Source organism: Oncorhynchus keta, chromosome 2, assembly GCF_023373465.1.
Source record: "Oncorhynchus keta strain PuntledgeMale-10-30-2019 chromosome 2, Oket_V2, whole genome shotgun sequence".
Classification (NCBI taxonomy): Eukaryota; Metazoa; Chordata; class Actinopteri; order Salmoniformes; family Salmonidae; genus Oncorhynchus; species Oncorhynchus keta.
In genome coordinates, this window is record NC_068422.1 from 19,563,972 (window position 1) to 19,584,774 (window position 20,803).

Here is a 20,803-nt window from a genome sequence, read left to right on the forward strand (position 1 = left end):
ATGACCACAATCAATTGTAAACTGGAGTTTCTAAAAATGTTCCTTTTAGTCATCTCAGATGTCCCATCTTTGTGTATTTTCCCTTCCAGAGCCCAAGCCCAACACCCGACAGCCAGTCAGACACTTACGGTTGGATGCAGTGAGTGACTCCAGATCCTAATTGAACACAACAAGCCCTGTGACAGCGAGAGGAGATATGTCTGCAGTGGTGGAGCCAGGTGGGTTAGACTGCGAGCAGCGAGAGGAGAGGTGATATGTCTGCAGTGGTGGAGCCAGGTGGGTTAGACTGCGAGCAGCGAGAGGAGAGGAGATATGTCTGCAGTGGTGGAGCCAGGTGGGATAGACTGCGAGCAGCGAGAGGAGAGGAGATATGTCTGCAGTGGTGGAGCCAGGTGGGTTAGACTGTGAGCAGCGAGAGGAGAGGAGATATGTCTGCAGTGGTGGAGCCAGGTGGGTTAGACTGTGAGCAGCGAGAGGAGAGGAGATATGTCTGCAGTGGTGGAGCCAGGTGGGTTAGACTGCGAGCAGCGAGAGGAGAGGAGATATGTCTGCAGTGGTGGAGCCAGGTGGGTTAGACTGCGAGCAGCGAGAGGAGAGGAGATATGTCTGCAGTGGTGGAGCCAGGTGGGTTAGACTGTGAGCAGCGAGAGGAGAGGAGATATGTCTGCAGTGGTGGAGCCAGGTGGGTTAGACTGTGAGCAGCGAGAGGAGAGGAGATATGTCTGCAGTGGTGGAGCCAGGTGGGTTAGACTGCGAGCAGCGAGAGGAGAGGAGATATGTCTGCAGTGGTGGAGCCAGGTGGGTTAGACTGCGAGCAGCGAGAGGAGAGGAGATATGTCTGCAGTGGTGGAGCCAGGTGGGTTAGACTGTGAGCAGCGAGAGGAGAGGAGATATGTCTGCAGTGGTGGAGCCAGGTGGGTTAGACTGCGAGCAGCGAGAGGAGATATGTCTGCAGTGGTGGAGCCAGGTGGGTTAGACTGCGAGCAGCGAGAGGAGAGGAGATATGTCTGCAGTGGTGGAGCCAGGTGGGTTAGACTGCGAGCAGCGAGAGGAGAGGAGATATGTCTGCAGTGGTGGAGCCAGGTGGGTTAGACTGCGAGCAGCGAGAGGAGATATGTCTGCAGTGGTGGAGCCAGGTGGGTTAGACTGCGAGCAGCGAGAGGAGAGGAGATATGTCTGCAGTGGTGGAGCCAGGTGGGTTAGACTGTGAGCAGCGAGAGGAGAGGAGATATGTCTGCAGTGGTGGAGCCAGGTGGGTTAGACTGCGAGCAGCGAGAGGAGATATGTCTGCAGTGGTGGAGCCAGGTGGGTTAGACTGCGAGCAGCGAGAGGAGATATGTCTGCAGTGGTGGAGCCAGGTGGGTTAGACTGCGAGCAGCGAGAGGAGATATGTCTGCAGTGGTGGAGCCAGGTGGGTTAGACTGCGAGCAGCGAGAGGAGAGGAGATATGTCTGCAGTGGTGGAGCCAGGTGGGTTAGACTGCGAGCAGCGAGAGGAGAGGAGATATGTCTGCAGTGGTGGAGCCAGGTGGGTTAGACTGCGAGCAGCGAGAGGAGATATGTCTGCAGTGGTGGAGCCAGGTGGGTTAGACTGCGAGCAGCGAGAGGAGATATGTCTGCAGTGGTGGAGCCAGGTGGGTTAGACTGCGAGCAGCGAGAGGAGAGAAGATATGTCTGCAGTGGTGGAGCCAGGTGGGTTAGACTGCGAGCAGCGAGAGGAGAGAAGATATGTCTGCAGTGGTGGAGCCATCTGGAGGTACTGCACTGAGCGGGCAGAGGGTTTAAATGGCACAACGCCACAGTAACAGGGCATTACTGACACTCCTGATGGTGCGACTGGGGCATGAGTTACAGGTTGCCATCGCCGACAAAGTGTGTGTATGTGTGAGCGTGCACACAAGCATCTGGTTCACACCTCCCCTGACTGGATGAGGAAGCTAGTGCTTCCACACACAGACCTGGGTTTAACTACCATTTGAAATAATTGCATGTCATTTAGCTTGCCTGTTGCAACAGAACCAATATTAAAAGTCCCAAAATTGGAAACCCCGCCCACCTGGCAGTCAAGGCAGACTAAAGCAAACGCTGAAAATATTTGAACGATTTCAAATCATATTTAAATCCAGGTCTGCTCACACAGCAGGGCTGGGCCACACATCCATGTCACACACTGTAAACAGGTGATGCCACCACCTGGCTTTGAGCGCAGTGATTTGACTTGCACCAGGAGGCATAGTTTTCGAACATGAGAACATTTAAAAGTAACTGAAGACAAGTACTTGGGAGAATCCCACAGCGGTATTTTGCATTGTCAGGTAAACCCACCTGACAATGCAAAGTCTGTGCTATGATGTTACAGGCTAATGATCACCGTTAACAGTGCCTACTCAGTCAATGACTAGCATTTTTGTGGTTGAAAAAGTTTCACTCAAGTATTGTGAGGAAAACGATCATAAAATCCACGATACCATCCATACTAACTGAAACCTAACAAATATAAATAAAACACCCACACACAGGGTGTCCTGGTTTGTTGAAACCACAGCCCAGGGTGTGCCACCCCCACCACCTCTCTGTGGTGTCTCTCACTGCATACCTCATGGCTTCCATTTTCCAAAGCAGCTTTGTTGCACCAAAATGTCACTTTGGGTCCCTCCCACACACATTTACACAGACAACAATAGTAGCCTAAATGAAAACCGACACTATAGTCTTCTAATAAGTCTACATTTGGACCAACAGTTTTTGTTCTATCTGCAGGTTTCAGACTGTCAAAATATTCTCTGCTCTATTCAACACCTGGCATGTGTGTTCAGTGAAACTTGGGTGGCTGAGGTCCGAACAGAGAGCCTTCCTATAACATACCCTGCCAGCCTGAAATGTTCTGAACATTGCAGACAGAAATAGAATGAATCTGACAATCATATCTGTTCTACACGATACATTTCTAACAGTATGTTATGCAACGTTACACATCCTTTGGACAAGCTGCTGGCAACTCTCACTGCTCTCTGTGCCAAAACAATGAATTTGTGAGTGGTTATTATGTACCAGGCACCAGCTTCCCCAAGCTTTCTCAACGACTATGCATGCCAGGCTGACAAAGTATACTTCTGGCATTCTCTCTTTGGTCCTCTGCCTCCTCACTACCTCAAAAAAAGCATTTTCATAACCCAAACTCCGGCCAAAAATAATATCTGGTTAGTGGTTTTGGTTGAGCACCGGCACCAACTTTACCAGGCTTTCACAATGATTGTGCATGGCATGCCATGCTGCTAGGCGATTCAGCAAAACTCCACAGAAATAAGCCTCAGCCTCACAGTCTCAGGCTCAATGAGATAGGACAAGACGCGGCACGCTCTGCTCCATCAAGAAGAGCTTTCAAAGCTTTCATCTCAAGTCCAGAGGCCAAACATGCAAATCATCACAACGTAGCCAGACACCGCTCCCTGCTGAATGCACGCTGATTTAATATGTAGCATATAGGCTTGCTTTACATTCATTCACAGATTTGCATGCATGGGAGATACATACATGTGCGCAAACGGAAGTAACTCGTAACGATACAAAAAGACAGTGCACGCACTGACATACATGCCAAAGAATTACATGAGTAGAGAAACATTTGAATATAGCTCAATCAGGCACGCATAGTCAAGATGTCGCTAAGTGATTGGAGCAGACCTAGTGTACTTCCCAAATGGCACCCTATTCCCTATATAGTGCACCATGGACCCTGGTCAAAAGTAGTCCACTACAGGTGCCATTTGGGACGCAGTCCTATGGCAGGCCTGTTTAAACATTAGGATTCTTTCTATCAGATCTCTCCAGAGTGGAAAATCACAACAAATGGAACATGCAGTTGAGCTAGAACAAATGTCCAGTGATTGTTACTCAGAACAAAAGAGAGAAAGGTATAGGATCAATAGATTATATAATTTACAGTGTACAGGGAAAGAATAAGCTAATATGCTGCATTGTCTGTCCTGAGCTAATAAAATATGGTTAGTTTCAAAAACAGGCCTTCAAAAAAAGCTCTTCCTAAGACTACAATTCTGCTCATATATTTTCACATCTGTGAGAATTTTGGCATAATAACCACTCGCCTGCTAAATAAGACATGATTCAAACAGTTTTAGAAACTTCAGAGTGTTTTCTCTCCAAATCTACTAATAATATCACATCATATCTTAGCATATGTGGGAACTCTTTCAAGACTATTGGAAAAGCATTCCAGGTGACAACCTCATGAAGCTGGTTGACAGAATGCCAAGAGCGTGCAAAGCTGTCAAGGCAAAGAAAGGGTGGCTACTTTGAATAATCTAAAATATATATTTTTTTGTTTAACACTTTGATTACATGATTCCATTTGTGTTATTTCATAGTTTTGATATCTTCACTATTATCCTACAATGTAGAACATCGTACGAATAAAGAAAAACCCTTGAATAAGTAGGTAGGTGTCCAAACTTTTGACTGGTACTCTGTTCATGAATAATTTCATCCAAACTGCTTGCATGCATCTGAGTAGCCAGTTCTATTTTAGACGCTTGAGTTACTGCAAGTGCAGCCTCTCCCATATCCTCATTGGTTTTAGGAGAATGTACCCACTCGGGTGACAGACGAATGAGGACCACACACCACTCCAGTTGGTTGCAGTAATGCACCTTAGTTGATTGCCAACGCCATATAAACACCACAGAAGACAACTAGGAGAGATTACTGGAAACTAACAAGGTTTCCCCTTTTATCTGTGGATAAATTCTGAGTAGAGAACACACGATTGTGTGACTCAAAATGGGTCGATATACAACAAAGATACAGCAAAAAGAAAAAAAAGACCTTGTACATTTCAGGTAAAACAACAACCTAATGTTTATATTCAATGACAAATTAGCTAGTAACAGCAAGCTAGCTAAATGTCCATGAATGTTTAATGTGTTTCGACCTGTCCCCAAATGAATATAGTTGGTTCAGAGTTATTTTTTATTTAAACTTGCATGTTCTGATCGCATCTGGTGTGGATAGACAAGATCAGCATGCACACAATAGCGCACACACGTGCATGCCCGGTGTCGTCAGCATGTAATTAAAAGCAGTAGTACTGAAGCCAAAGAAATGGCGAAGAAAACAGCCAGTGATCTGCCAGATCTGCCATAGCGATCTTTGCTGAAACCAAGGTTGCCAGAGACAGTGCTTCAAGCACTGTGAATTTAGAGAAAAATCTTTGTGCAGCTAGACAGGCCCATGCCTCACACTGCAGATAATAAACCCAGAGTGGCATTCATAGCAGGCAGAACCAATCAGCCCGCTTATTCTTCCTCTTCCAAACCCACACGGCCCGGAATCCCAACAATCTCAAGAGGTCCTCAATTAAATTCCGGAGACCCAGAGGAAGATATGAATAAGACATCGGCATGAGGGATGGACAGAGGGAAATAGAAATGGGAGGGGGGGCAGGCCAGAGCAGAGACCGACAGAGAGAGCGGGATGAAAATAACATATCTTGAGCCTGCGGCTGTTACGCCCCTACTTGCCACCCAGGCAGTCTGAGAGATACCCTACACTTCCAAAGTGTTGGTTCCATGTTTCATGAGCTGAAATAAAAGATCCCAGAAATGTTCCATACGCACAAAAAGCTAATTTCTCAAAAATGTTTTGTTTAGAACCCCTGTTAGTGAGCATTTCTCCTTTGCCAAGATAATCAATCCATCTGACAGGTGTGGCATATCAAGAAGCTGATTAAACAGCTTGGCCCCTAAAATGTAGGGTTTTGTAACACAATGCCACAGATGTCTCAAGTTCAGGGATAACTGTTCCTGCATACTGCTATGTAAACTCACCTAGGTCTCTAGAGCAAATACAAGTCATGTCTACTTATTTTCTATATTAACAGACTAATCTACCGTTTAATTAAAACATGTTTACTTGGCAACAAATTAAAGTTTAAATTATAAACCAACTAACTGCATCATTTGTTTTAGCAGTAAGACTGAAGCTAGTTTATTGAAATACATTTCATGAATATCACAATGAATTGATCAACCAGTTGAAGTCAACACTAATGGTTTGATGCAGCTGAAATAATTTAGTCATTTGTCAGTACAGTCGTAAAAAAAAAATGATACAATTACATATATACACACACAACAGCTAGCAATATCTATACCGCAACGCAGTTGTGAGCATACTAGGCATTCTACACTGAACAAAAATATAAGACGCAACATGTTAAGCGTTGGTCCCATGTTTTTGTGCAGAAGGAAATGAGCCCAGAAATTTGCCATAAGCACAAAAAGTATATTTCTCTAAAGTGTTGTACACAAATTTGTTTACATCCCTGTTAGTAAGCATTTCTCATTTGCCAGGTTTTATAGAATTTGGCAGTGCGTCCAATCGGCAGGGCCCAATTTATTTATTTCAATTTCCTGATACGAATTGTAACTAAGTCATTTTTGAATTTATATTTTTGTTCAGTATATATCCTTTGGGTTACAGCTGTCATGTTGGTCCAGCTGTCACGTGGTCCTTCTGTAGCTCAGTTGGTAGAGCATGGCGCTTGTAACGCCAGGGTAGTGGGTTCGATTCCCGGGACCACCCATACGTAGAATGTATGCACACATGACTAAGTCGCTTTGGATAAAAGCGTCTGCTAAATGGCATATATTATTATTATATTATGTTGTGAAGCTCCACTGGGAACCATTTCGTCACCACAAGGCTTCTTAGATGGTTGAGGTTTACCTAACGATACTCTCGGCGGTGTTGTCTGTGCATAAGTGTATCAGCTTCAGGTCACTGCAGTGCGCAGTCCTGCTTAAGTAGTGGTTAACTTCACCACGATGACTACAACATAAGATCATTGTTCAACTATGGGGGGACCGACCAATACCTGTGATCTTCATGTCGTATTTAGTACACCTGTTTTTAGCCCTTATCACGTTTAAACCAAGATGGCATGGCAGTCAGACGTCCTTTGTCCTCGTCTTGTCGTGTCCCGGTGATATATATTTACATCTTTTCATATATTTTATTTTCTAAAAACTCAACTTCAAAACTCTCCTGCAACCTGCCTCACCAACTTAAAATAAAAATACAAGTATTATTCACCTCAAATCTGAAATCCACAATAGAAGCTAGCCAGTTTACTGGCTAACGTTAGTATTCAGCTAACCACGGTTGGTGGTCATCAGCTATCCTTTAGCTCGAAAAACTATCGCCAGTTTTGTACAACGCGACTCAGACCAGAGCATACCGGACCTATTTTCTCTCCATATCCCCAGATTTCTACCACAAGCTCTGGACATTTACACCTGGATCTTGCAGCTAGCTAGCTGCTATCCGAGTGACTATTGGCTTACGCCGGTCCCGGAGCAAACATCAATTATTCCGGAGCTAGCCACCTGAAGAGTTCCATCAGCCACTCCTGGGCTACAATCACCTATCCGGACCCGTTTTACTGCCGATGCGGAGCCCCACCGGGCCTTCACGACTGGACTACCGACGTTATCTGCCCAAGGGAGTTATCCAACTGGCCCCTCCGTTGCGACGTTACCTGAACGCCCATTTGCGGCCCGCTAATCGTTAGCTGTCTTATCGGCTGCTATCTGAATAGGTCTATCGGACAATTTTCTTGGATCACTATAACTATTTTGCCAATTGGATTGGTCCCCCTCTACCAGACGGAACCCCACTAATATACCGACGGAAACGCACGATGTGGCTAAAAACAGACCTCCATCCTCTGCCAGCTTGCTACCGATGGCCCGGCTTGCTGTCTGAATCACAGTAACCCCAACCAACCTCACTACTCACTGGACCCTTATGATCACCCGGATATGCATGCCTCTCCTTAATGTCAATATATCTTGTCCATTGCGGTTCTGGTTAGTGTTTATTGGCTTATTTCACTGTAGAGCCTCTAGCCATGCTCATTATACCTTATCCAACCTTTCAGTTCCACCACCCACACCTGTGATGACATCACCTGGTTTCAATTATGTTTCTAGAGACAATATCTCTCTCATCACTCAATGCCTAGGTTTACCTCCACATCCTACCATACCCTTGTCTGTACATTATGCTTTGAAGCTATTTTATCACCCCAATAAACCTCCTTTCTCTCTGTTCCGGATGTCCTAGACGACCAATTCTCATAGCTTTTAGCCGTACCCTTATCCTACTCCTCTGGTGATGTAGAGGTGAATCCAGGCCCTGCAGCGACTAGCTCCACTGCTATTCCCCAGGTGCTCTCTTTTGATGACTTCTGTAACCGTAATAGCCTTGGTTTCATGCATGTTAACATTAGAAGCCTCCCCCCTAAGTTTGTTTTATTCACTGCTTTAGCACACTAACCCGGATGTCCTAGCCATATCTGAATCTTGGCTTATTGAGAACTTGTTCTCAACTTGCCTACCTGGTTAAATAAAGGAGTGCAAAAATGGCCCAAGGCATAGTAAGATTAAGTCGATAACTTAGAAATTAAGGGAAGCACTTGTCTTGAGCAGCGTTACGAATCCCTTTGGCCCAGCAATCTAGGGGGGGATGGTAACGAGACCCGTAACATAACTCATGCCAAGTATAATAGCGAAAAACAGTGAGAACGAAAAACCACAGACAACTAAATTACCGTCAAACACTCATGGTTTATTTCTAAACACACGGTAAAGGGGGGCGGGAAAAGGGGCTGACCTGGACCCAAGGAAATAAACAAATATCCAAAAACACCCCTAAACTAGACTAGCTTACTTCAATACAGCTAACTAACTAATCAAAAATACAGTGGGTGGTCCACCCAGTTCTAACTATGGTATTTAGACAAAGTTTACCTACTGGTAGTGTATGCCCATGGGCGACTTGTCTTGATACCCCCTTTCCCCACCAACAAACAAATAGCCATGAACCACAACAATACATATTCACATAATTCCGGGCAAATGTGACATGTAGGAACAAAAAAACAAAAAATAAGTAAATAACGAGTGAGAGCAATATTGCAAGAGATTGAGACACAGAGAGATTAAAACACAAAGAGATCAATCTCCAGATAATACAACTGACTGGGTTTTTAAACCAAGGGAAAGGGAATGTGATAGGGTAAGAGAAAAGGAGCAGGTGTCTTCTGATTAGCGACTGATTGGGGAATGATGATTGTCACCTGTGAGGGGAGAAGGATAGAAATGAAATACACACAGGATACACACTCAGGATACTTGTATTCGTAACAAGCAGCCATAACAGTTGCTGGTCTGGTAGCAGCCTAACATGAGCTAGCATTATTTACGAGTCCAAGCGTGGCAGCCTGCTAACTCTCTCATAGCAGATTTTCACAGGATGTAGGCCTACCGGGCTGTTTAATTTGGCCAGGCTTCAGCCTGGAGATTTGGCTGGAGGTGAGAGGCTGTTACAGAACAGAAAGAAGGAAAAAAGAAAATTGGCCCCCGAGATTAGATTAAATATTATTGACTGCTGGGACCAGGTGACCTGCTACGTTTTATTCCACACACACACACACACACACACACACACACACACACACACACACACACACACACACACACACACACACACACACACACACACACTCCTCTTAGCTGGGTTTCACATAATTCAAGCACTTTTCACTCAAAATGTAGGAATTGTTTTTGCAAGAGTAGCTAAACTAACTTTCCTAAATATGGAACAAAATGTCTATCTGGAATTAATTCAAGTGTATTTACCTCCAGACAGTCTTGTCTGTCGCACATCCAGAGGACTGTCACTGTGTGTCCCAAATGGCACCATATTCCCTATATGGTGCACTACTTTTGAAAAGGGCCTATAGGGTTCTAATCAAAAGTAATGCACTATGTAGGAAATAGGGTGTAACCACTGTTGAATAGCATGCCATGCAATGCGACGCACTCTCTCGGTGGGAACCAGAGTGCAGTAATTTGCAAGAGGAGCGGCATGACATGTTTTCCTTTCCCCCGTGTGCTAGCTGGAGGTTTTATGTAACTGGTAATCAGACAGGGGACAGCTAAGTGCACATTTAATCCAGCCATGATGACAAGTGCTGTTTTGCCTCCAGCTGAGCCGGGCAGCCAAAGTTCACCCTCTATCCTGACAGGCTGCGTTTACACAGGCAGGCCAATCTTTTTCCACTAAATGTTATTTTGTTCGATCAGATCTTTTTCCAATAATTGGGCAAAAGACTAGAATTGGTCAGCCTGTAATTTCATTAGATACATGACATGGATTTACTAAAAACGGTCCTCCTGTCAAATAAACACTGAATAAGAAATAATTTACAAAAATAGGATGGTTGCAGGGAGGGAGCTTATACAAATAGAAAAGCATTGCAAAAGGCGTCAGCCCAATGATGTGTATTGAAAACATTGATTGCTTACTCAGGAAACTTCAAGATCATCGTAAAGAGTCAGCTGTGATCCATTGATTTTATTATTTTGGCGTGCTTTACATGCACTAGGAGGACTGAGCTACTGAGCAGAGGCCCGTTGCATCCCAAATGGCAGCCTATTCTCTATGGGCCCTGGTCAAAAGTTGTGCACTATTATAGGGAATAGGGTGGCATTTAAGATGCCCTCCTTCCCTTGCCCTTTTGAGAGCAGGGAAGGAGAAAACGGTGTTCGAGACCTGCTGTGATGGCATGCATCGCGGGGCGGTTACTCCTCGGAGGGTGAAAGACAAGCCTGGATTTATGCTCCTCTCATTTTCAGCTGCACGGCACACAATCCACTTCACACAGAGCTCCAGCACACAGAGACCTTAAAGCTTGTCCGGATGAATGTGTCATGTTAGGCCTAACTGTCGTGACGCTTACTGTCTTGATGTATCAAGCTCAATGCACAGAAAGGTTACTAATGATGGGTGGGAATCAATAGTTACTCATCACAATATTATTTTGGCCAATATCATATCGATACTTTGACTCCAAGTATCGATTTTTAGATTTAAAAATAACTCATGTATTATTCATCCTATAGCTTGTTCCCCGTCTTCTTTTTAATTAGTGAGCCAACGTGTTTTCAGCACTTTTATTTCCATGTCTGATCTAAATTCATGCTCCCTTGCTCTCTCTCATCTCTCTACAGAAGACATAGTGAGCAATATGTTTTGAACATCAAATCGCAATAAAATCAGTTTCGAATTGCAATACATATCGTATCTGCACCTAAGTATCGTGATAATATTGTATCGTGAGGTCCCTGGCAATTCCCAGCCCTACTGTGGTGGTCTGTTTTCTAACCTGATTATGTTGTACTTTGTGAGTGTGTTCATTTATCTGATGACTACTGTCCTCATAATACATCAAACTATTGTAATGATGCATCAAACCCAATGCACATCCAACTATTGTCCTGATGCATCAAGCTCAATACACAGATGGCTTGGGTGGTGGTCTTATTATGTTGTAATGTATGGATATTAATCTGAACTATTCCTGCAAACATGCACTGTAGAGCAGTGTTTCCCAACTCCGGTGCTTGGGGACCCCCAACTAGGGCTGGCACCAGGGTTGTCCGTTAGCCGCTAATAGCCGGCTTTTGGCCATTTTCTTTTGTTGAAAAGCCCAAAAATTCAATTGGCACCGGCCAATTGTCCAGGAGAATAAATAAAATCCCATAGCAAAATAATGCTTTTTAGCCTATTCGTTGATAGAAATACCAGTTGATGTAAATATATTTGACCAGTCATGCTTATCGGACCATGGGTTAATTTGCATAGTTTCATGGAATTTCATACAGATACAGAGCCTTTGAGCGCAAAATCTGTCAGACAGCGCTTTTATAAACCAAATCATTGTTAAATTATTTTAAATGCTATTGTGTGTAAAACAAAAATGTTTTAGGGCCACGTTTAAAAATAGCTTTTTATTTATTTATTTTTATTTCTCAACTGGTAATTGAAGCACGCTTCCCATTCGCCCTTCAAATGCATAGGTAATGAAAGGACTGCTACATCAGCGTGTCAAACACCACTTTGCAATGAGCTGGAGGCAGTATGCATTTTGAAAACATTTAGCTACTTAATTGTTTGAAACTTGAACATTTTACTACATATTATGAGGCATGATTTACATTGCTTCAAAGCAGCCTAGGCAAAATCCGACCATATCCCTGGAGGCAATTATTTTAGAAAGACAACCATATGCCATTGAAACCAGTAGCCTATTTCTCTCATGTTTGATTGGTTTTCAACTTTCTTTCATTGTCCAGTAGCCAAATGAACATTCGTGGGTAGCCTACTGCCTTGTGCGCTGATAATGTTAAGAAATAATAGTTTATCAACATTTTAAGCAAAACGTTCTGATCTGTTGCATCAGATTAATACTTTAAAAACTATATTTTATTTAGCCTAGGTCTACTGGTTGTATGAATTTGGGATCTATCGTCCCACAACTGTCCCTGAGTCTGTTTGGGCTATTTCTTTCTAGACAAGCAGACCAATAGAAATAGTTAACTTTTCTACCATGGGGGGGTAGTAGATTGACTTGGGTGCATAGGGGGTGTGTTCATTAGGCTAGGGGATGCTTTCCCTAAGTAAATTGAATGATATAGCCTAATTAGCCTACTCCGGTCTTTACAGAAATAAATAAAATGATTCAAAATAGGCTACTGAAGCATGATTTGACCACAGAGGATCATTAGTTTCCTCTAGTCTTCAAAAAAAAAACATTGTTGATTGTTTTAAATTGCATTGCCTACCGTCGGAAGGAAAGGCAAATGTGCCATTTGGGCAGCGCACGCTGCAAATACTAAATACATGATTGTTGAGTTGTAACTGTCAGTGAAAAGTAGAGGCCCAGCCAGGAATATCGCAAAATTTCTAAATATAATCACAGGAAAACCTAGTTTGGAAAGCAAATGGCTTTTACTGTAAAGAGAAGACACTGAAAATACTCTTAATCTGTCAATTAGTTATAAAAATTCACAACTTAATTTAGACAACAACAGTAGGCATATAGACAATCTTATTGGTACCAGTGGAGAGCATAGGCCATATCCACAGTGAGTGAGCACTGCGCATATTCATTCTTTTATCATTGTTGGGTCAGTGCCACAAGTTTGTTTTTGGATAATAATTTCCTTCTCCAGTTTAGATGGACGTGACATTCAATGTGTGTTTCCCCTTCTCAGAGCTTATTATAAACGTCATTTTTACTGATCTGTTTGTCAGTGTCAGCAGAGTAGGCTACCCTGTCATTTGTCTTATTAAAAAAGATTGTGCTAATGTCACCAGTCATGTCAAGTTTAGAAAAACTGCATGAAATGTCTTGCATGAAAGAAGAAACGTATGTGATATAGCCTATAGCCCAGGTCTCTACACTATAGGCGTTCAGTTATGCATTGAACAGTCTTTTTTGCGAACAGTGATTGAGTTATATTGCTAGCCTAAATTATGACTATTCAATCTACTCATCACATTATGAATAGCAGGCTATCTTACATAAGTCTGCAAATGATGATGCATGGAATGCTTTATTATATAGATGAATTTTTATGCTGAAAATGTTCTTCCCCAAACTTGAAACTCGTCTTGTCGTCTGAGGAAAGGTAAATATTATGCTAACATCTACAAAGTGTGCGGTAAGGACACAGGTCATTGCATCCTCGACTTGTTAGGTTAGGATTAATTACACTAATCGAAAAGTGAGTTCTGTCATTCTGAGCACCGTGGGTGGACGCCCTAATCAGGTTGCACACCCAATGGACATGGGTCCAGTAAATTCAAATGCTGCCGGTCAAATGTTCGGCGCCACATTTTCATAAATGAAACCCTGGCTGGCACAATTACCATATAAATTACAGTTATGGATGTAGTCATAACCGTTTATTTAACTTGGGGAGGGGTGAACAGCTGACTGAAGACGGGATGGCCGGGCATTCATGCGCTTGAGTACGTTTCTGTGGCAATATTGACTCTTAACAATGTGATGAAACTTTGTTGATCCTTGCTGAAACAAGCAAGGTGCTGTAGCAAACAAGTCTTAAGTTGCCTGAGCAACGCCACCCGGAATGCAGTAGCAGCAAACAACGCTCGTGGCAAACTGTTTGTTTTAAACAGTTTGTTTAACGTTTGTAACAAACATGTTCCATTTGTTAGTTTTTGGCAAAACAAAAAATGGATGCAACAGGAACAGTAGATATGCTTGCTGCAACTGAAGCAATTGTGGATGATTATTTTTATTTTGGTCCCGATTTTTTTGAAGCACTGCTTCCCCTACTCACAGTCGCTATTGATGGGATTGAAGATGAGGTGATCCCGACATACAGTGACCTCTCCTTTCCGGCTCACTTTCGGAATGGGTTGGGAGACCTTCCAGGCAATTTGAATATGTATCGGATGTATTACGTATGATATGTGCCCCTCTTCAATAACGTCTGAACGCTGTCCAATTTCCTTAATAAAATCAATAATAATAAAACAAGCCCAGTCTCAATTATCTAGTTCCCTAGAATTGCATCTCATGCAACAGAATTAAAAGCAGAAAAATGTATAATTCTGCAGTGCATTCGGAAAGTATTCAGACCTTCACTTTGTCCACATTTTGTGACATTACAGCCTTATTGTAAAATAGATTAAATAAAAAACAATTGCTCATCAATCTACACATAACACCCCATAACGACAAAGTGAATAAATGGTTTAGAAATGTTTGCAAATGTAAAAAAAAAAAAAAAAAAAAAAAAAACGTATAAGTATAAGTATACAGACACTTTGCTGTGTGACTCAAAATTGAGCTCAGGTGCATCCTGTTTCCAATGATCATCCTTGATTGGAGTCCACCTGTGGTAAATTCATTGGACATGATTTGGAAAGGCACGCGCCTGTCTATATAACATCCCACAGTTGCCAGTTCATGTCAGAGCAAAAACCAAGTTATTATGTCGAAAGGAATTGCCCGTAAAGCTCCGAAACAGGATTGTGTTGAGGCACAGACCGGGAAAAGGGAACAAAAAAAATTTATTCAGCATCGAAAGTCCCCAAGAACACAGCGGCCTCCATCATTCTTAAATGGAAAAAGTTAGGAACCACCAAGAATCTTCCAAACTGAGCAAAAGGAGGAGAAGGGCCTAGGTCAGGGAGGTGGCCAAGAACCCGATGATCACTCTGACCGAAATCCAGAGGTACTCTGTGGAGATGGGAAAACCTTCCAGAAGGACACCCATCTCTCCAACACTCCAACAATCAGGCCTTTATATGGTAGAGTGGCCAGACGGAAGCCACTCCTCAGTAACATGTATGACAGCCCACTTGGAGTTTGCAAAAGGCACCTAAAGGAATCTCAGACCATGAGAAACAAGATTGGTCTGTCTGGTCTGATAAAACCAAGATTGAACCCTTTGGCCTGAATGCCAAGCATAACGTTGAGGAAACCTGGACCATCCAGGGTGTTTTTCAGCAGCAGGGACTGCGAGACTAGTCAGGATCGAAGGAAAGATGAACAAAGCAAAGTACAGAGAGATCCCTGGTGAAAACCTGCTCCGGACCTCAGACTGGGGTGAAGGTTCGCCTTCCAACAGGACAACGACCATAAGCACACAGCCAAGACAACGCAGGAGTTGCTTCGGGACAAGTATCTGAATGTCCTTGAGTGGCCCAGCCAGAGCCCGGATTTCTCTGGAGAGACCTGAAAATACCTGTGCAGCGACGCTCCCCATACAACCTGACAGAGCTTGAGAGAATCTGCAAAGGAGAATGGGAGAAACTCCCCAAATACAGGTGTGCCAAGCTTGTATGGTCATACCCAAGAAGACTCAATGTGCTTCAACAAAGTACTGTGTAAAGGGCCTGAATACTTAAGTAAAATGTGATTAAATATACATATACAGTGGGGCAAAAAAGTATTTAGTCAGTCACTAATTGTGCAAGTTCTCCCACTTAAAAGATGAGAGAGGCATGTTTTCATCATAGGTACACTTCAACTATGATAGACGAAATGAGCAAAAACAATCCAGAAAATCACAATGTAGGATTTTTAATGAATTTATTTGCAAATTATGGTGGAAAACAAGTATTTGGTCGATAACAAAAGTTTCTCAAAACTTTGTTATATACCCTTTGTTGGCAATGACAGAGGACAAAAGTCACAAGGTTTTCACACACTGTTGCTGGTATTTTGGCCCATTCCTCTATGCAGATCTCCTCTAGAGCACTGACGTTTTGGGGCTGTTGCTGGCCAACACGGACATTCAACTCCCTCCAAAGATTTTCTATGGGGTTGAGATCTGGAGACTTCTAGGCCACTCCAGGACCTTGAAATGCTTCTTACGAAGCCACTCCTTCGTTGCCCGGGCGGTGTGTGTGTTTGGGATCATTGTCATGCTGAAAGACCCAGCCACGTTTCATCTTCAACGCCCTTGCTGATGGAAGGAGGTTTTCACTCAAAATCTCACGATACATGGCCCCATTCATTCTTTCCTTTACACGGATCAGTCGTCCTGGTCCCTTTGCATAAAAACAGCCCCAAAGCATGATGTTTCCACCCCCATGCTTCATAGTAGGTATGGTGTTCTTTGGATGCAACTCAGCATTCTTTGTCCTTCAAACACGACGAGTTGAGTTTATACCAAAAAGTTATATTTTGGTTTCATCTGACCATATGACATTCTCCCAATCTTCTTCTGGATCATCCAAATGCTCTCTAGCAAACTTCAGACGGGCCTGGACATGTACTGGCTTAAGCAGGGGGACACGTCTGGCACTGCAGGATTTGAGTCCCTGGCGGCATAGTGTGTTACTGATGGTAGGCTTTGTTACTTTGGTCCCAGCTCTCTGCAGGTCATTCACTAGGTCCCCCCCGTGTGGTTCTGGGAATTTTGCTCACCGTTCTTGTGATCATGTTGACCCCACGGGGTGAGATCTTGCGTGGAGCCCCAGATCGAGGGAGATTATCAGTGGTCTTGTATGTCTTCCATTTCCTAATAATTGCTCCCACAATTGATCTGGTCTGTGAGAGCCAGAAATCTTGCTTGTTTGTAGGTGACCAAATACTTATTTTCCACCATAATTTGCAAATAAATTCATAAAAAATCCTACAATGTGATTTTCTGGATTTTTTTTCTCATTTTGTCTGTCATAGTTGAAGTGTACCTATGATGAAAATGACAGGCCTCTCATCTTTTGAAGTGGAAGAACTTGCACAATTGGTGGCTGACTAAATACTTTTTTGCCCCACTGTATAAAAACTATACACTACCGTTCAAAAGTTTGGGGTCACTTAGAAATGTCCTTGTTTTTCAAAGAAAAGCACTTTTAAGTCCATTAAAATAACATCAAATTGATCAGAAATACAGTGTAGACATTATTATAAATGACTATTGTAGCTGGAAACTGCAGATTTTTTTATGGAATATACACATAGGGGTAGCGAGGCCCATTATCAGCAACCATCACTCGTGTTCCAATGGCACGTTGTGTTAGCTAATCCAAGTTTATCATTTTAATTTTAATAATTTTAAGACTAATTGATCATTAGAAAGCCCTTTTGCAATTATTTTAGCAAAACACCAGTCTCAACGTCAACAGTGAAGAGGCAACTCCCGGGATGCTGGCCTTCTAGGCAGAGTTCCTCTGGCCAGTGTCTTTGCTCCTTTGCCCATCTTAATCTTGTATTTTTATTGACCAGTCTGAGATATGGCTTTCTCTTTGCAACTCTGCCTAGAAGGCCAGCATCCCGGAGTCACCTCTTCACTGTTGATGTTGAGACTGGTGTTTTGCAGGTACTATTTAATGAAGCTGCCAGTTGAGGACTTGTGAGGCGTCTGTTTCTCAAACTAGACACTCTAATGTACTTGTCCTCTTGCTCAGTTTTGCACCGGGGCCTCCCACTCCTCTTTCTATTCTGGTTAGAGCCAGTTTGCACTTTTCTGTGAAGGGAGTAGTACACAGCATTGTATGACATTTTCAGTTTCTTGTCAATTTCAAGCATGGAATAGCCTTCATTTCTCAAAACAAGAATAGACTGACAAGTTTCCTTAGTTGCCCTGGCTGTGTGTTTCGGGTCGTTGTCATGCTGGAAGACCCAGCCACGACCCAATTCTCTGACTGAGGGAAAGAGGTTGTTGGCCAAGATCACGCAATACATGGGCCCATCCATCCTCCCCTCAATACGGTGCAGTCGTCCTCTCCCCTTTGCAGAAAAGCATCCCCAAAGAATGATGTTTCCACCTCCATGCTTCACGGTTGGGATGGTGTTCTTGGGGTTGTATCCTTCTTCCAAACAAACACGGCAAGTGGAGTTTAGACCAAAAAGCTCTATTTTTGTCTCATCAGACCACATGACCTTCACCAATTCCTCCTCTGGATCATCCAGATGGTCATTGGCAAACTTCAGATGGGCCTGGACATGCGCTGGCATGAGCAGGGGGACCTTGCGTGCGCTGCAGGTTTTTAATCCATGATGTCATAGTGTGTTACTAATGGTTTTCTTTGAGACTATGGTCCCAGCTCTCTTCAGGTCATTGTCCAGGTCCTCCATTGTAGTTCTGGGCTGATCCCTCACCTTCCTCATGATCATTGATGCCCCACAAGGTAAGATCTTGCATGGAGCCCCAGACCGAGGGTGATTGACCGACATCTTGAACTTCTTCCATTTTCTAATAATTGCTCCAACAGTTGTTGTCTTCTCACCAAGTTGCTTGTCTATTGTCCTGTAGCCCATCCCAGCCTTGTGCAGGTCTACAATTTTAGCCCTGATGTCCTTACACAGCTCTCTGGTCTTGGCCATTGTGGAGAGGTTGGAGTCTGTTTTATTGAGTGTGTGGACAGGTGTATTTTATACAGGTAACGAGTTCAAACAGATGCAGTTAATACAGGTAATGAGTAGAGAACAGGAGGGCTTCTTAAAGAAAAACTAACAGGTCTGTGGGAGCCGGAATTCTTACTGGTTGGTAGGTGATCAAATACTTATGTCATGCAATAAAATGCAAATGAATTACTTAAAAATCATACAATGTGATTTTCTGGATTTTTTCTTTAGATTCCGTCTCTCACAGTTGAAGTGTACTTATGATTTTAAAAAATGAAGACCTCTACATGCTTTGTAAGTAGGAAAACCTGCAAAATCGGCAGTGTATCAAGTACCTGTCCTCCCCCCACTGTATGTAAAAAGTAGGCCAATGATTTACCAATAATTTAATAATAGCCTACTGGCATACTTTGCAGTAATGCAACCAATGAGTAACAGATTACTCAACATTGAGTGTTTTTAGCTCAAAGACAGAGCTGACAGATTGTTATTTTGTTTTGTTCCAGATACTGTGCGAGGACCTGGCTCCTATGGTGCCTCACAGAGGTAGACTCATTAAAAATAGGGTGTTGGCCTCCCTGTGGCTGATGGCCAACCAGGAAAGTTTCAGGGGAGTGGCAGACCAGTTCAATCTCAACAAAGGAACATTGCATCACCATCTCGTTCAAGTGGTCACAGGCCTCACACAGCTGGTGCTTGACTGTGAAGTGGTCTTCTGTAGAGCAACTATCAGCAGTGCAGACCACGTTCGAGAAAAAGACATGGTTCCCTGGGGTGATTGGGTGTATAGATGCCACCCATATTACCATCAGGGGACCTTTCAACAATAGAGATGACTACATTAACAGAAATGGCCATTCCACCTTTCAACTCCAGGAAGTATGCGACAGCCAGCTCATGTTAACAAACATCTACACAGCGAATGCTGGTTCTGTGCACGATGCCAGAATGTACATGACCTGCGAACTCAAGACCCACCTGGAGACCAACCCACTACCCGAGCAATATCATCTGCTCATGGAATTTGTGGACTTAATTGTCCCATTCAGAAACAGCTGCCACCTTCAAGATGAACAAAAGCGTTTTGGTCCACATCAGGTCCACATTTTGACACATTGAGAGTGCGCTTGGGCTACTCAAGTGGCAGAGACTGCTGCACTTGGAAATGTTCCTTCTCAACAAAGTACTCCATGTGATTGCCAATGCATGTGTTCTCCACAACTTGGTCCTGATCCATGAAGGATTCACCAAGGAAATACCAGGAGGCCACCATTGACCCCGTCCCTGACCCCATCCCTGACAGGCAGGAATGCTGAAGAGGGAGATCCCAAACTAGCCTAGCTGAAGAGAGATCCCGAACTAGCCTAGCTGAAGAGAGATATCCCAAACTAGCCAAGCTGAAGAGAGCGATCCCGAACTAGCCTAGCTGAAGAGAGATCCCGAACTAGCCTAGCTGAAGAGAGAGATCCCGAACTAGCCTAGCTGAAGAGAGAGATCCCGTTCTAGCCTAGCTGAAGAGGGAGAACCTGAACTGGCCTAGCTGAAGAGAGATCCCGAACTGGCCTAGCTGAAGAGGGAGAACCTGAACTGGCCAAGCTGAAGAGGGAGAACCTGAACTAGCCTAGCTGAAGAGGGAGATCCCGTTCTAGCCTAGCTGAAGAGGGAGAACCTGAACTGGCCTAGCTGAAGAGGGAGAACCTGAACTCGCCGAGCTGAAGAAGGAGAACTAAGCTCCAAAACACATTTACACTCACACCAGTTTATTTTTATACTATATTCCTCTTATTTTATTTGATTGAATAACAGGTTGTTGTAGTCCCAGCAGCAATATTCCAACATCTAGTAGAAAGCCTTCCCAGAAGAGTGGAGGCTGTTTTTAGCAGCCAAAGGTGGACTAACTCCATATTAATGCCCATGATTTTGGAATGAAATGTTCGACGAGCAGGTGTCCACATACACTACATGACCAAATGTGTCTTGCCTTTACGTATGTGAATACTTTGGAACAGATTTCCAAAATGTTAATTACTTGGAGCTGATTTGTTGGTGT

General features: G+C 43.6%; 1 protein-coding gene and 1 long non-coding RNA gene across 8 annotated transcripts in view; one reads left to right on the forward strand and one right to left on the reverse strand.

Moving 5' to 3' along the window:
• LOC118397477 (dual specificity mitogen-activated protein kinase kinase 6) overlaps window positions 1–20,803 on the reverse strand; it is a 56,169-nt gene that overhangs the window by 16,744 nt on the left and 18,622 nt on the right. Inside the window, exon 1 of one of the 4 annotated variants that reach the window (XM_035792260.2) lies at window positions 9,719–10,040. The exons of the other annotated variants lie outside the window; for them this stretch is intronic. Coding sequence (XP_035648153.1) covers window positions 9,719–9,782 — 64 coding nt within the window. The 5' untranslated portion in view covers window positions 9,783–10,040. Of the gene's footprint in view, window positions 1–9,718; window positions 10,041–20,803 lie in introns of those variants that run through there. 4 annotated transcript variants of the gene reach the window in all.
• On the forward strand, window positions 131–9,580 carry LOC127910289 (uncharacterized). 4 transcript variants are annotated; one of them, XR_008074129.1, is made up of 3 exons: window positions 131–1,194; window positions 1,412–1,469; window positions 1,581–9,580. It is a non-coding gene; the product is annotated as an uncharacterized LOC127910289 (long non-coding RNA). The 4 variants fall into 4 exon arrangements; XR_008074130.1 differs by having other exon boundaries at window positions 131–1,083; XR_008074131.1 differs by lacking the exon at window positions 1,581–9,580 and adding an exon at window positions 1,195–1,252 and having other exon boundaries at window positions 131–914; window positions 1,412–1,569.